This window comes from Vanessa atalanta, chromosome 28 (assembly GCF_905147765.1).
Source record: "Vanessa atalanta chromosome 28, ilVanAtal1.2, whole genome shotgun sequence".
NCBI lineage: Eukaryota > Metazoa > Arthropoda > Insecta > Lepidoptera > Nymphalidae > Vanessa > Vanessa atalanta.
In genome coordinates this window covers 1195458-1212443 of record NC_061898.1, presented here as the reverse complement: position 1 = coordinate 1212443, position 16986 = coordinate 1195458, and the positions used below count along the sequence as shown (strand labels likewise).

At 33.5% G+C, this 16986-nt stretch overlaps 2 protein-coding genes across 3 annotated transcripts in view; one reads left to right on the top strand and one right to left on the bottom strand.

The window, feature by feature from the left end:
• LOC125074580 (myosin heavy chain, skeletal muscle-like) overlaps positions 1-12739 on the bottom strand; it is a 59858-nt gene extending 47119 nt beyond the window's left edge. Inside the window, exons 1-2 of one of the 2 annotated variants that reach the window (XM_047685929.1) lie at positions 12490-12739; positions 6587-6837 (exon numbers count right to left, since the gene is read on the bottom strand). In XM_047685929.1, the coding sequence (XP_047541885.1) occupies positions 6587-6720 (134 nt within the window). In that variant the 5' untranslated portion in view covers positions 6721-6837; positions 12490-12739. The remainder of the gene's footprint in view (positions 1-6586; positions 6838-12489) is intronic. The other variant, XM_047685930.1, reaches the window with a different exon arrangement.
• LOC125074654 lies at positions 2068-5172 on the top strand. The gene is made up of 3 exons (XM_047686032.1): positions 2068-2115; positions 3668-4119; positions 4930-5172. Exons 1-2 carry the CDS (start codon positions 2104-2106, stop codon positions 4112-4114), a joined length of 459 nt encoding a protein of 152 aa, XP_047541988.1. The 5' UTR covers positions 2068-2103; the 3' UTR covers positions 4115-4119; positions 4930-5172.
• Positions 12740-16986: the final 4247 nt, after the last annotated feature.

Sequence of the window (16986 nt, the reverse complement as noted above, 5' to 3'; positions counted from 1 at the left end):
TCACAATAAACTTTGAGTAGTGTTCATACTGAAGGTCACACTGTCTGTGTCATTGTGGATTTTAAACATTTACATGTTCGTATTTAGCCGATGACAGCATATTTAATCTATTTCATAGATAACTCATTAATGTGAAAAAAATCAACGTAAATTTCTGTATATTTATGTATATCGGAGCGTGGTTACTTTAGTTGTTGATTTGGATAATTAATGAATCGAGTAGTTGGCAATAATGTTTGATGGCTGATTTACTTTTAAGAGCGGGTCACCCCGAATGGAGTTGTAAGTGTCTTGGCAACGCGAGTCGTTATGTTTTGACAAGCTTCTCGAATGCGATGGTTGCTTGCAAACCCATTTGCTCTTAATCGAGATGAACTATTGTAATCCTTTGATATTATTGTGGTGTACGATTATTGAATCAATGAATACAGTGATTAGACGATATTAAATACGTTTTATTTTGTGAATATCTCCATTGCACGCCCACATAGTCTTACAAATGTCGGATCAATCCCCGAACCCAACTGTTCGGCATCATGCTTCTCCGACATATATATATAAATATAGTATTTTTTTGATGTTTTTGTATTATTAATAATAATTATTATTCAGATGAAGTACATAAAAACACACTGGCACTCGCTTAAACTTATTTTAACAGGGCCAATGTCTATTAATTATTATTTAGCGTATTCCAATGGAATTAGGAAAAAAGATAAACAAACTTTAGATTTACGTTTTTCATGCGATTTGCTAATAACTCAGCTATATCGTGCACTACTAAGAGTTTATGAATAATATATCATTATTTATAATACAACACTATTACACTTAACTACTTATTTCCAATTTAATTTAACTTCCAAAATTCCGATAACAGTTTCGTCGCCACGAGACGTTCAATACGCCATTTTTCGCAAATCCATAGTGAATATCATAGATTAATAAAGCTCTCGCTAACCAATGGTATAGCATCTATTTGCTGTCAAATGTTGTTCAAATAATAATAAATAAATATTGGGCATCACTTGCTTATTGATGGTCAAAAATCTACCACCGGATATAAAAACCTCGGACCCGAAACGTCGAAAGAAACTCAGCGGGATTTTATGTATCATTTTTTAACAATTACTGTTTTAATACAATAACAATGAATAAATTTTCATTATTTGAAACAGATTGGAGGCGATAAACTAAGAAGTCATTAATGTTGTTATTTTTGAACGTTTTCTGGGATCCCGAACTCGTAACTCACATCGAATTTCAGCGTCAAATGACAGAATGTGATTACTTATTTATTCTGTATGATACACGTATCAAAGTGGTGTATCATTCTAATTCAAATTCTCACGAATGAGATACGATGTGAATTCTTACAGAATCTGCCAGGGCCAGACCGTAAGTTTAGGGGGCCCTGGGCTAACACTACTTAGGTGTCCACCCAAGACATATCTGAATGTAGACTTGAATTAAATTAATTGAACGGGTTTGATTACTTGCAGGACTCGCAGCGCTGCAAACCTTTCGATCTGTTTAATTTAATAAAGTTATGGATTCTTCCGCATTATCGTCTATTTTGGACTTTGACTTGACTTAGCTTGGTCCCCTTGAATCTACGGGGCCCTGGGCCGAAGCCCAAAAAACCATATGGTAGATCCGGCACTGGAATCTGCTGTTCCGACAGACACGGTCAATAACCTTATCATTCTTGACGTGTCATATTTTTTTTAACCTATGGAAAACACAGACCTCGTAACATTCGTTCATTTCAGGTAATAGTTACCTCTATATATTAAAATAAAAATAAGAAAGCCAGGCCTACAGAATTATATTTATAAATGCACGTGTTTTTTTTTTTTAATTTCAGTATTTAAGCAACGGCTTAATCAAGGTCTGGATCGTAGCTTTAAAACGAACACCGCCCTTAGTCATATCAATGATTTCATTTCCAGTTTATCTTGTTTTCAAAGTTAATATCTATTTCAGATAACACTGTATGTCCTTACTTCAAAAAGGGCGTAACTAATATAGATAATAAGAAACGGACATTAGATAAATAAAGATAACCCATTTGTTAGTGATCGTCTATCGAAGAGTGACATCATGTGGAACCCGGTAAGTAATATATGATTACTTAAATATCAATTAATATAAATCAAAATATACTTTATTCAAGTAAACTGTTGAGTCATCATTTAACAAACTATATTAAGTGAAGCTACAACCGATTCCTAATGCAGATTCTAACGAGAAGAACCGGCAAGACACTTAGTAGTTCATTTATTTCAACATTTAACAAAAACACAGTCATGTTAGTTAAATACAATTATATATGTATGTAATACATCCGGTCTGGAAGTCAACAAGTATTAGCTCCACGCTTTTTAACATCAATATAATCTTGTATCGAATAATATGCCTTATACCAAATGTTAGTTATGACAAAGACTTGATTAGTGTATACTTTGCTTTGTGCAAGATCGTCTGGGTTGCTACCACCCACTGATAAGATATTCTACTGTTATACATTATATTGTTGTGTTCCGGTTTGAAGGGTGAGCCAGTGTAACCATAGGCACAAGGGACATAATATCTAGCTCTCAAGGAAGGAATGGTTAATATTTCTTACAGCACCAATGTTGGGTACACAGTAACTGCCTGTAAATTTCGTACTGCTGGGCTAGGGCTCCTCTCCCTTTGAGGAGAAGGTTTTTTTGGAGCATATTCCACCACGCTGCTCCAATGCGGGTTGGTTTATACGTATTTCGTTGAAATTAGACATATGCACGTTTCCTCACGATGTTTTCCTTCACCGATGAGCACGAGATGAATTAAACGCGTGAAAATTAAGTGGTGCTTGTTCTAACAACTGGGCAATCTCGGCTCTCAATGTTGGGCACTGGTTACTATCAGTTAATCCTTTTGTAAAGCCTACCTATTATACAAAAAAAGGTTTAAAACGATACCAAAAAAATACATTTCTAAGAATCTGCTGATCGACACTTATACGACCCAGTTTCGCTTACTTAACTCAACACTGCGCCGAGCATTGGACAGGTAATGGCGCCAGCGTCCGGGCGTCCGGACGGGTTATGATACGTTCGTAACCGGCCCGGACGCTGTACTTTCAGTAGTGAAAGATAAATTATAAAATTTGATAAATATCAAGTAATAAGTATATATTTCGGCAAAATAAACACGCATACCATAAAAATAAATTAAATTTTAAACCTTTATTATTCCCGCAAATACGCTGTCAGTCATATTGATGACGTCATATTGATAAAAAATAACGGTCGTGTCGGCGCTTATTCGACGTTTACAGCTTTAAATATTTTGTGTTTTTTGGGAAAATAATGAATTACAATCGTTATCGTTGGTTTGTAGTGTCTGATTGTACAAATACTAGCATTAAAACTTTAGAAAAGTTGTTTATCAAAGTGCCAGATCATATTGGAATGAGGAACGCTAAAATAACCTACAATTACTACAAAAGTAGATAGAGATCTACTGAACTGACAAAAAAGTAGTTAGTTTAGCCTAGGTTTTATAGACTTTTTGTATTACCAATATACCAAAAATAAATTTTGTGATTTTGAATTATATTTCCAACGAAGTCAAAACTTAATAATAAATTAATTAAAAAATGGTGTTTTTTTCCTTTCAGGGAGTTAATGTAGCAGACAACAGTTCAGGAGTCTACGTTGTTGACAACACCAATTCAGGAGTTTATGTCGTAGACAACGATTCCGGAGTTCATGTTGTTGATCATGGCTCAGGAGTACATGTCGTGGACTATGATTATAACCATGGTTCAGGAGTACACGTAGTGGATCATGATTCAGGAGTTCAAGTTGTAGATCACGATTCAGGAGTTCACGTAGTAGATCACGATTCAGGAGTTCATGTGGTCGATCATGATTCAGGAGTGCATGTAGTCGATCACGATTCAGGAGTTCATGTAGTGGATTACGATTCAGGAGTGCAGGTTGTGGACCACGGCTCAGGAGTTCATGTGGTTGATTACGATTCAGGAGTGCAGGTTGTGGACCATGGCGTACATGTTGTAGATAACAATTACGATTACGGAGGTGGAGTTCATGTAGTAGAATAAAAAAGGTAACTATTTTATTATAATGATATTTACATAAAATGCTACACAGTTTTTTGGAACGCAGTTCTTTTACTCGGCTTACAGTGGAGTGCACTCACACACAAGAAACTCCAAGCGATCTTTTCGTCTCTATCTATTCTATCTCTGTCTCTTTCTAATGTATACGTTTTACATGATATTATCAAACTAATTTTTTTGTTATTGGCTTAATTAACACGGACTTTGCACTAACGATGATATCATGGTGATTGATTTTCAAATGTTGCTAATTTATTTTATTGTATTAGTCATTTGATACGTCGTTTTTTGTTTGCTAACTTTAACCACCCCCTCTATAAAAGGTAGATATAATTCAGTCATCCTTTCCTAAGCCTGCTTGCTTAAACTTTAATAATATGTAAAAAATAATGGCAATTGAAGTTCAAATTGTTTATATTTTTTATTTTATTGAATAATTAAAATGATTTAATATAAGAAACGTCAAAATTTGAAACCGATGTCATTTTCTACGTGACTTTCATCTATAACATGACATGAGGTAGTAGATACTACCGATTTGTCAAATATTCTGCTGACAAACAGCAATATTTAGTAATTAGTATCGGTGTGTTTGATTTGAAGTCAGTGATTGTACAGGCACAAGGGTCATAAAATTTTGATTCCAAAAGTTGGTGATATATTGGCGATGTAAGGAATGGTTAATATTTCTTACAGCGCCCCAATGTTTGGGCCAAAATTTTCACTCAAGTGGCGTTTGAAGTTTCTACTGTTTTTTTTGCTGATTTCAAGTAATTTTATTCGTATTTGTTTTCCAGATTGCGTTTTTATGATGTTGTCGAATTTGTTATTAATGAATGTTATATACATCAAGCATATTTAATTATAATCATTAAACTACTACGGGTTCAACTGGAGAGTACGACACGTATCAGTAAGAAATTCTTAAATTACATGCGGTACTTTTTTAAAACAATAAGTTTTATATCCTGCTCCAAAATTAACAAAGTACTGACCTAAATTTTTGTTATTCACATGTATATTTTTTGTTTTTGTAATGTCTTTTACAACATTTAGATTTATTTTTAAGACATGTTTAAGGTATAATTGATTTAAATATAATTGTGTGTATATATTATACAAATATTTTATTTGACCAAACTTGTGTTTTGTTTATATAAAAACCAGACGAAACGAACTTTGGAAATATACGATGCGTCTATTTTTTTTAAGTTATTATGTCATAAAATATATTTGATAATAATGGACGTTTTATTTTTGAAACTTGACGTTTGTACATAGGATTGCCGGGCGTATAGATAAAGCCGGACAAAGTTAGGCTTTTTGATTGGGTGTCCGGCTTTTCTGGAATTTGTTAGGTTTGTTAGGTTTTTACATTTTATTTACTTATTTCGCAAAGGAGATCCATTCGATTTAATTTATATTTCTATGGAAATAATCAGAAAAGGTTGATCTTATATACATTTTTTTTATCATACGTATTAATACTGAGACACAATTTTTTTAACATATATATATTTTTATATGTCATGTGGTTTGCGATTTGCGGTCGATGATATGGGCTACCTGATGGTAAGTGACCACCACCATAGTATTTCTTACAGTTATATTAACCATTCCTTACATCACCAATGCGCCACCAACTATGGGAACTAAGATGTTATGTCCCTTGTGCCTGTAGTTACACTGGCTTCTTGGCTTACATTACACCATATAATGTAGGGTGTCCGGTCTTTTTACTCAAATGTCCGGCCAAACTGGCTTGTCTGTCCGGCTAATAGGTTTGCGATCTGGCAACCCTATTTGTACAGATAGATTTATCTTATTCATTACCGAGAAACAGTTCTCCTATTAAGCAACAATTAGTTACTTATTCCACTGAATGACGAAAAGATAGATTCCTATAGTATATAGCTATAAATTTACTGAGGTATTATAACATTTGATTTTGAGTACAAATTCAAAGCTTAGACAAATTAATAAAAATATTTTAAGGTATTTTAAAAGTATTTTTTAAACGAATTTAATAATACAATTTAATTCAAAGCGGTCGTAGTTTCGCCGAAAATGTAACCAGATCGGACAAGACGGGACAAGTTTGCTTAAAACCTGGCACCATATTAGGATCCGTACATATATTAAAAAACATTTTAGATCATTTAGCATCATTTAGTTCTTGATATTAAAACATTGAATATTATAAATTTGACATTACTTAAAACCATGAAGCAATTACTTCAATTTTTATTTTCTATGTCTTAAAGCGTTTCCAAAGTATATGTTCGTACTAAATCGATAGTTTTAAACAAATCATTTAAGATTTTTCTAGACTGTTTTTAGTTATATTATTATTTTAAAGGTAAACTACATATAATTTCAAGGTGAGAACATGACACCCCCATTATGTTGTGTAACGCAGTACACTATATTAAAAACAATTGCTTATTAACTTACCAGTAACCAAAAAATTCTGAAAGATCCATGCAATCGATGTCCTTCTTTTTCTCCAACTCTTCAGCAATACCGGAATCGACGTCTTCTTCAGAACTAGCTGTGTCGCTGTCAGTATCCGAACGTACAACACTCATTGCAAGTTGCTGGTACAGCTATCCGAGTTCTTTTAGCACTTATTTGACAGTTACACAATGTTGCAATTATTTCCTCTTTTTTACACTTTTACAAAGCCATACTGAAAACTTTAACCACTGATTTTCATTTACATATATATAGTATGCTTCGAAATTAATTAATGTTGTCATTTTATAAATTTATTATTTTAATATAAATTAAAAACTGATATCATGCAGAAACTTATCATGATAGATTGTGGTTAGTAAAGACGTAATTATTTTAAAACTTTCATCGTCATGAATTTAATTATGTACAAAAACGTCGTGTTCACGAGCTAACTAACAGTTCCTTAAATATCATACTGCCAGGCGGAGTTCTATTTTCCTCTAAATTCCGCGTAACCCGCTATTAATGCGAAACTTTGTAAGCGTATCATTTTTATTAAATATATCCTAGAATCTTGAGCCGCGTGTATTTATTATGCTCTATAAAATAGAGAGAATAATCGATAAACACTGTAAAATCTTTAAATAAATATGTATTATATTAAATACTATAAACAATTGACAACCTTAGATACGAGATCCGTGTTATTATATTCCAAATCCAATTATAAAATATTTACAACCAAATAGACTATCAAAGAGTCATCAAACACGTGAATCTTAAATTAATATTGCGAAATAAAATCAAATCATACACCGAAAAATATTCATTCGTTTATTTTTGTGTTTACAATAAATGTCGGTGAATGAACACAGCGCGAATAATGTAGACATAAGCTTCACCTTTTTTTTTTAAGGCAAAGGTACTTTGCCTTTGGACTATAAAATAAGTATTGATTCATATGGAAGTGAGGTGTTTAGACGAGATAATAAGTGTTCTGATGTATGGTATTTTAGCACCAATGTAACGTAAATGTACCAACAACCATAGGAACGTTAGATGTGACTCTCACTCAGACTTTAAACTGAAACGCACTAATACAATCTGTATTAATACAGAATCTCTGATGTATAAGAAAAGTGATAACTAGGTGGTATCTATCCAGTTCGTCAGTCGACGAGCGACGGTCCAGGTCGCCAAATTTGGTAGGCGCCGAGATCTGGAGTGTCTCCTACACCGTCCTACATTCCCTCAATACTATAAGCCTATAAATTATTTTATATAAGATATTTATAAATAATTATCAAAGGTTGTATAGCTTCTAGCTGTTGAGTTATATTCAATCACAGAATTATGTAAATGTAATGAATACTTTTTGGTTTGACATTTTTATAAATAAAAGTATAAGAAAAATATTTTTGTATTTGACATGGGAACTGTTAATCTGCGTTAAAAAACAGAAGATAATGGATGATTGTAATAATTACTGGAAAAATAAATATTGTAAACTATATTAAATATTATATGATGTTCCTGATTACTTGAAGCTGGGTCTTTAATACGCATTTTGTTCGAGTCAGAAAAAGGTCTACCCATGTTTTTTTCGAAGGTCTGTCCTTGACCTTAAAAAGGGCGCCTAATTCATGTCCAGCGAGGGGTGCCTGGTGGGTGGGATGGTTAAGGCCGACTCATGTCAGAATTTTCTGACTTGTGTTGCTTAGGAAATATTTTCATCCGATCTTACGTATATCGATTGAACCAGGAAGCGATCGATCGCCCCAGATTCGTATAATTGTGTGCCATTATAAATAAGTGGCTCAGCTCAGCGGGGAAATGTCACGGGACCGTCACACTGCCAACGATGAGATAATTGCATATTAATGCATGTTATTTAATTTAGCATTTCGTAACACTATGTCACCGGATGATCCGGTTGGAACGATCACGGCAGACAGATAGATAAGTTTTATAAAAGGAAATTACTATTATTCAGATTTTTTTTTTGAAATGGCAACAAAAATAAAATCAAAAATTTTAGCTATGGTTGACAATGGTCGATAAATATACCATGGATTAACACTTACAAATAATAAAGCGATTAACTTTGACCGTTTCATATTTTTTTTACTGTACTAACATTTTTAGATATGACATCTGAGGATGTCAAAGTCTTTATTTTATTTTTATTTTTTTTTTATTTAATAAGTACACGAACAATATACATATTAATTGATGGTTTACACAACATCCAAAAAAAGAAAATCAACTTCTGATATGTACATCGATTACAAGTGTACATAACATTCACAGTGTATGGTGTCAACATGTAAAATAAAGTTTAAATTAAGTTGAAACTAAAATATATTATACAATTTTAAAAAAGATTATTGGCCTATGCTATCGTCGTTTACAAACACAATAACTACATATTATAAAAGAAAAACAAAAAACAAGGAATTTAACGCACTATTTAGCTGACAAGAAGTAATCCATGAGCTTTTTTTTAAAAGTAATGAAGCTATCATGAAAGATGTCAATGCCATGTATAACTTTTGTCAATTCATTATGTTTAGCACATATGCGCACTATCGGAGCCAGTTTTCCAAGATGAGTTTTCGTGATAGGAGTAATATGAGTCTTTATTCAATATGGAAGTGTTAAACTTGCTTATTGACAGTCAAAAATCTACCACCGGTTCGGAAATAAACACTTCCGACCTGAGAGCTGTCGAACAAGATGCTTGGCTTACAATAATATTATGTTATTGACATTTTGACAAAAGATTAAAAATACTTCAATGAAGAGTCACAGGTACAGGTAGCTACAAAAATGTTTTGTCCTTGACAATCTCAACCTCTGCGTAAATTATTTGTAACAAAGTTATCTTGACCACACGTTCCATTTTGAATGGGACAGTCCTATTTTAAACTACGTGACTCAATGTTTTTAAAACTTCTTTACTTGGTGATAAGGCTTTATGCAAACACGCTTGGATAGGTGCCTCCTACTCATCATATAATCTACCATCAACCAGCAATACTCTGTATTATTGTTCGAATTAACACAAAACAAAAGACATAAAATCTTAGTTCCCAAACTTAGTAGAAAATCGGTATTGTAAGGAATGGTTAATATATCTTACGCTGCTAATGTGTCAATGGTGACCACTAGCCATCAGGTTACCCATATGCCCGTCCACGTGCGTAGTTAAAAAAAAATATCAAAAACATCCCATTATGACAAAGCAGGTGTTCCGTGAAATGAATTCAAAGAAGAGCCGAGATCCCAAGAGAGGTCCATCTCAACGTTCGCATCTTAAACGATGATTGCGGGCTCACACTTAGGCAAGCACCACTTAATTTTCTGTGTTTAATTTGTGTTTATAATTCATCTCTTGCTCGGTGCAAGGAAAACATAGTGAGAAAATTTGTATGTGTCTAATTTCAACGATATTCTGCCACATGTGTATCCATCAACGTGGTGAAATATGCCCCAAATCTTCTCCTCAAAGGGAGAGGAGGCCTTAGCCCATCAGTGGGAAATTAACAGGCTGTTACTGTGAATTCAAAGAAGGATATTTTTTCTTCTTAGAGCTTGTTATTTCGAGTTCGTGTATAAACAATACACATAATGCAATCATCATCAAACATACACAGGTTTATTATTACGACGCTCTCAATCATCGCTGCGCATAAAAAAAAAAATCGTTTATAGACGCATCTCAGCACTTATCGACGTCCCGCTCTAATGCGTAACGAATGGTCAGCCTAAGCAAGACGCATATCGCATGACGTCAACAAAATACATTTTTCTTGTCGATGATCTGTCAGCACGCTTACGGCAGCTGCTACAATTGGCAATACATCAATTCAACGCTCATATGTTACGGAGAAAGAATTTGAACGAGACGATTTGACATACATTTATCAATGTTAAGTCAATTTCGTTTTGTAATAATTCATTCGACTGATAACTATATCAGAAACTTAGTACTTGATTGACGTATCGATTATTTTTAATTATCTATTAATAATCACGAAGATTCAATGACGGTTATCAATAGGGAACAAAATAAAAAAAATAAAATGCAATCGTTTGACTCGAGTTTGAATGTTATGTCGGATTCAATGTACTGGATTTGTGCAAGGCCGCCATGTTGTATTGCACAAGTAGTAACAAACAGACGTAGAGCACACATTGGATAAGAAAATGCAAGAGGAAGCTCAGGCGTTAAAGAAAACTTCTTGAAAATTAGCGTCTAATCGACCAATATTTTCGGTTGATATTTTAAATTAAAAGACGTTGTGAAGTTATTTAGCATCATTTTACTCAGTCTAGTATAAGATAATTAAATCAAATCAAATTTATTTTATTCAAGTAAACTTTTCAATGAAGCGTTTTTGAATCGACAATACTTAAACACTACCACCGTTTCGGAATGCAGCCACCATCGAGAAGAAACGGCAAGAAACTCGCATAGTTGCTCTTTTCAAATAAACATATTTACGAAGCTGTTATTCACAATCAGTCCTGTGATGAAAATCGAGTCTAAATATAGGCGTTATTTTTAAACGAATAATAAGATTAATTTATTGAGTAATTAATTACATTTTCCGGTATCCTATTATATATGCGTATGGTATTGCCCAAAAACTTTCTCTGTGCCGTATGCAATGTCTTATTAGCCAATTTATTTAACTAAGGTAGTTATAAGCTCAACTAATTATCTGCCTTGTACACCCCTACCTCTTCCTATATCTGTTTCTTTCCTCTACCCCAAGGTTGCCTGGAAGAGATCGCTGTTCAGCGATAAGGCCGCCTCATGCGCATCTTTCTTAAATGTGATTCTTCTTTTTGTTTACTGGTGTACAATAAAGAGTATTTTGAATTTGATTTTTTAATTACGTGAGATTAGGTGTGCTGTTGACAAAACAATCTAAAAAAAAGTATTACTTCAGAATTTGTTTATTGTCCATTGGTAGGCGGATCGAAAAACTGATGTACTTTACGAAGTATTTAATCATTCCTCCAATCAAGATTACATTACAAACAATTGGAGCTAAGATATTACGGCCCTTGTGCTTGTAGTTACACTGGCTCACCCTTCAAACCGGAAAATAACAGTATTGCTGTATGGCAGTAGAATATCTGATAAGTGTGTACCTATCGCCGATTAAATTAAAACCATATTAGTTCAATCTAAGATTAAAGATTAGTTTAGTTAAAATTACTCATTTTCCTTAAGGGGCGTTAATGGCAACAATGTATTATTATTATTTTTGTCCGCGATGATAATAATTTCCGCGATGACGCTTAGTAACTATTGTAGTAAAATTGGTGTTCGGTAATAGAACCACAATTAGAATTGGTTGCCATCTTATATGTAAATCTTTAAAAGAGCCAAATTTTCCAAGTGGTTAGAACGCGTACCTTCTTATCTTAACCACCAAGGCAGTAATCACGACTGAATTGTCCTTAATATCTGTTCACCAATTCGTCTTATGACGGAAAACGTATTAAAGAAACCTGCAGCGTTTAATTTCAACAACATTATTTTATAAGTGTAACCCGCTTTGGAATTATCTCCAAATATTAGGTCTTAACACGCTATTGCTTTAAACCTTTTAAAAATAGAAGTGTTAATATATTTTATTACAATCCTTTTTTTTATTATAATATCCGGTTAATTAATAAACGTAAATATTGTCTATGAATATCTTAGTATTTACAATTGTTAGTACGCAAATATGAAGGATTTATATGGATGCCCTTGTAATGTTAAATTTGTATGTTATTATGAGTAATTAGTATGTTAAATAAGGTATCAATGACCTTGAACAAACTGTTCGACGTTTAAAAAATCTGAATAAATATATATTTTATTCTTAAATAATAATTACCTTTATTTACAGGATTTTTTATAAAATGACAACACTATTCAACACATGTCGAAAATAATTTTCAATATCTATAGTTACGCACTCACAACAATGAAGTTATATTTTGATTTTTGAAAATAGAATGTCATCGAACGTTGAATGTGTTTTAAAAATAATGGTATTATTTTTTTTATAAGAGGTTTTTTATAGGGTAACGTTTATAAATTGACTTTAAACTTTTTTTCTGTTAGCGCGTTGGTTTTGTAAGCGAGCGGACAGACACTGTGGCATTTTATTCAGTCTACATTGACTAGGAAGCACATCGAACGTGTGGAGTGGACACTAAATAAAAATAATATATTTTTAATATTATAAAATTTTAAAAATGATCTTCATAATAAGGTATTTATTTTCAAATTATCAAATACCTTATATTATCTGAAATAAGTAATAAAAATCATATATATATATTTGACCTCTTATATATTTTCCAAAGAAAATATATAAGAGGTCAAAACCTCTGAATCAAAAGCGACTGCAAAATGAAAAAAACTCCATCATTTCACTAATACGTCTACAAGATTCTAATCAATTTAATACATACTTATTTCTATGACATGGACTTCAATATTTAAACAATATATGACATTTTGTCATTTAATCTGTTAAATTGTGTGAGAGTGTGAGTCTACATACAAAATAACGACCTAGACCTTTTTTTGAAATTCTGACCTGACTTAGCTATGTGGTCGATTGGGAACCCACACTTCAAACGTCTCTGATCTTAGGAAGAATTCAGCTGTTAAAAGTGTAGCATTAAGGGGGGCGTTCAAGTATTACGTGACGCAATTTGGGGGGAGGGGGTGTCTCGTAAAACGTTACGATGCGTTACAGGGGCGGGGTGGGTGTCTTTCTTACAACACGTTACGTAAGATTGATTTTTTTTTAAATAAAAGCTTTGGGAATCAAAACTCCCAAATTGGCAACCCGAAGATAGCATGCAGGAACCAGCAGAACCAAATCTGGTGTGGTATAGCGTTCACGTCGGTGAATCGTAATATTGGTTATAATATGCGTGGATGAATCCTGTTGTTCACCGAAAAGTGCATTGAAATCTGTGTTTGTGGATACTTTCATGCTGCCACCTTGCCCAATATTTCAAACGCCACGCAAGCTCGTAGTACCCAGTTTGCTAGACAAAGGAACATCCAAGTTGTCGCCACTGTCACCTCCTCTAAAAGGTTTTAAGCAGATGCCTTACGATTTCTTTTGTCCATCTGTACAATCCGACCTAAGGAAAAAAGTATGTCCAAGCTGTGGGATCTATTTCACATCTCACAAGAGTGTTCAAATGCACTGTCGTTACGTGCGTGGCAAGACTGTCTCAGACCATTGTGAAACTAGAGTACGGCCACAGCGCCTTGCTGCCAGAAGGGCGAACGAGCCTCTCTGCATTGTGCGTCGTTATGAAACATCGTCTGAGGATGCTGACTGGCTCGACGAAGACGAAGTTGATGCAAGTGTCTTAACAATTCCAGAACCGTCTTTGACTGCACTCCAGGTGCCGGTGATGCAAGAATCTCAGTGGCTACCAAACCCGTGGACAGAGAATTGTTTCTATTGACTTACTTAGACACTTGGTTAATAATTAATTATTTTTTAATTTTGTTAAGAATACGATTTTATTTCGAGTAAATAAAATGTTTAATTTCAGTTGGGTTTCTGTTTATAATTGCATTGCCAAAGGTTAATATAAAAATGTTATTTTATTTTATGAGTTTATTAGTAAAAAAAAGCTAAAAGGAGAATGAAGGACGAAAACAATTACGAGTAAAGCCAAAAATTTATAAAAAAATAAACAAAATATGCAGGTGTTGTAGATTAAAAATGTCTTGTTTAATTTAGTATTATTACCGCAAAGTCAATTAAAACTATACCAAAGATAATAACTATAACATAAAATTTTTCGACTTTTGGGTAAAAACGTGGGTACAGAAAAACGTTACGTTACAAGGGGAGGAGGGGGCGTCAAAAATCTTCAAAAATTGCGTTACGTAATACTTGAACGCTCAAAGTCGTTATGCCCTTAGCCATTCCAAGCGCATGCCACATCTATGACGTCATCGTTTGGAACAACGAATAGTTCTGAAAAGAAAGAAATAAAAAATATTTGAAACATGATATATCTTCTGAAAAGAACTGTTTGTCTTCGTCGAACAAACTTGAACTTATATTGGTAACCTTTTTTCTATTTAACATTCCACGAAAAGTATGACAGATGTATAATGATTTGTGGAAAATATAATAATAAAAAATCAAAACTACTTTTATTTAAATAAAGACTAATAACAAAATAAAATAAGTTGTTTTATTTCGACTCCAATATGTCTCTGTCCGTCGACACTCGGAGCTGCATCGCGTCTATTCTTAACCAACTTCATCTGTACATGTGGACTTATTACTTACTAGCTTAACCCGCGGTTTTATCCGAGATGCATTTATAAAACTTCATAGTACAAACCTTCGTCCCGAAACCTACTTCGCGGATTTAATTTAAAAAAAAAAGTAGCCATGTCATCAAAATCAGTTTCTTGGCTTAGTCGTGAAAGCCATTTGAAAACAGTCAGACATTTATTTTCGTGTTTATTGTATTACTATTAATTACTTGCGAGAAACTAAATTATAATTTATAAACTGTATTTTAATTTAAATTAAAAAATAACTGTATGTCATATGACGTATCTTCACCGCGTATTACATGAAGTCCTTCCGTCGCGTCTGTACGCCATAATTCAAAAACTACCAATCGGAGTTTTATACGGTTTTCACTAACGGACGGAGTGATTCACGAGGAAGGTTTAGGTCTATAATTCAAAAGGTTTTGTTTAAATTGACTGAAATATGATGATGACTGTTGAATTTTTCGATTCAAATGATGTAGACGATGCATTAGATATAAGGGTTTTATTTAGACGATTAGACGAAGATTAATATTAATTATTTTTATACTCCATAGGGGAACATCCACTTCTTTTGTATCCAAAAAATTAGGCGTGAATATTTACACTGTGAACTATTTATTCATCGGTCTCAGAAAAAAAAAATATAGCTGTCATCTTACTAAATTTGTTTCAAAGTAGATATCCAATCGTAAGACTGTAAATCGTAAAACAAAGACAATAAAATCATATGCTTTTGACATTACAACGTACGCAATAACTAAATATAAATGTGAATTGCGCGCCAAAATACTAATCGTTTGTTTGTAATAATAGCCTTACTAATTACTCAGACGTCACCCGGCGTCACCGTGTGACACTTAAGTTCAGACTGCGTATTAAATCGAACCGTATAAAGGGCTTTGCCCTATTTGATGTTTACATTTCTGTAACATAAATTGTACTTGACATACATATTTTAGGTTATTTTTTAATAACCGCTATAAATATTTTTGTCCATTCACTCTCATCAATCTCAAAAAATCCAAGTCAACCTAAAATTTTATAATAATAAAACCAAAAAAACCGCTGAATTTCTTTATGATGTACTCTAGGTCCGAGGTATTTGTTTCCGATCTGATGGTATATTTTTGAAAAATAATAAATTAGTGTAACGCTATTACGCGGATAACAATTTTTATTTTGACCTGACTAAAACACCATTATACAATGCCTACATACGTTCTGTGTAACTAATCAAGTTTACCTTTACATTTTGCCCTTATAGATTTAGCAGACTTACAATTCATTGACATAGTATTTATCGCCTATTCCAATCACAGGAATAAAACAAATAAACAATTCTCACTTTTGAATCATCATTTTACAGATCAGATATTCTACTGCCAAATAACAGTACTCTGTATTGTTGTGTTCCGGTTAGAAGGGTGAGTGAGCCAGTGTAATCACAGGCACAAGGGACATAACATCTTAGTTCCCAAGGTTGGTGGCGCATAGGTGATGTAAGGAATGGTTAATATTTCTTACAGCGCCTTTGTCTATGGCCGGTGGTGACCACTTAACATCAGGTGGCCCATATGCTCGTCCACCAAACAATGCCATAAAAAATAAATAAACAGAATTATATTAAACGTAGACACCGGTTTCGAATGTAAACAAAATTCAAAATATCACCTACACCACCTAGATGTCTGAAAATCCACAACGGCGCGATTTTTAAGACATTTTCTGCCTCGCACAACCACTCTGTGGAACCAGCTTTCACCTGCAACCCCCCTGGTGTTGCAGATGTCCATGGGCGGTGGTAATCACTTTCCATCAGGTGAGCCTCCTGCTCGTTTGCCCGCTATAACATAAAAAAAAATGTTTCAGTACAGCATTAGTAAGAGTAGACGAAACTATGCTGAATCCTGAATGACAGATGATAGGATCACATCAATATCGATAATTTGACCATCGATACTTGACATCGAAAACTATTCAGGATATCAATAGTATCGATAGCTCTCCGTGAGAAAAACTATTGATTACGGCAATACTATCGATACTTTAGGTTGAA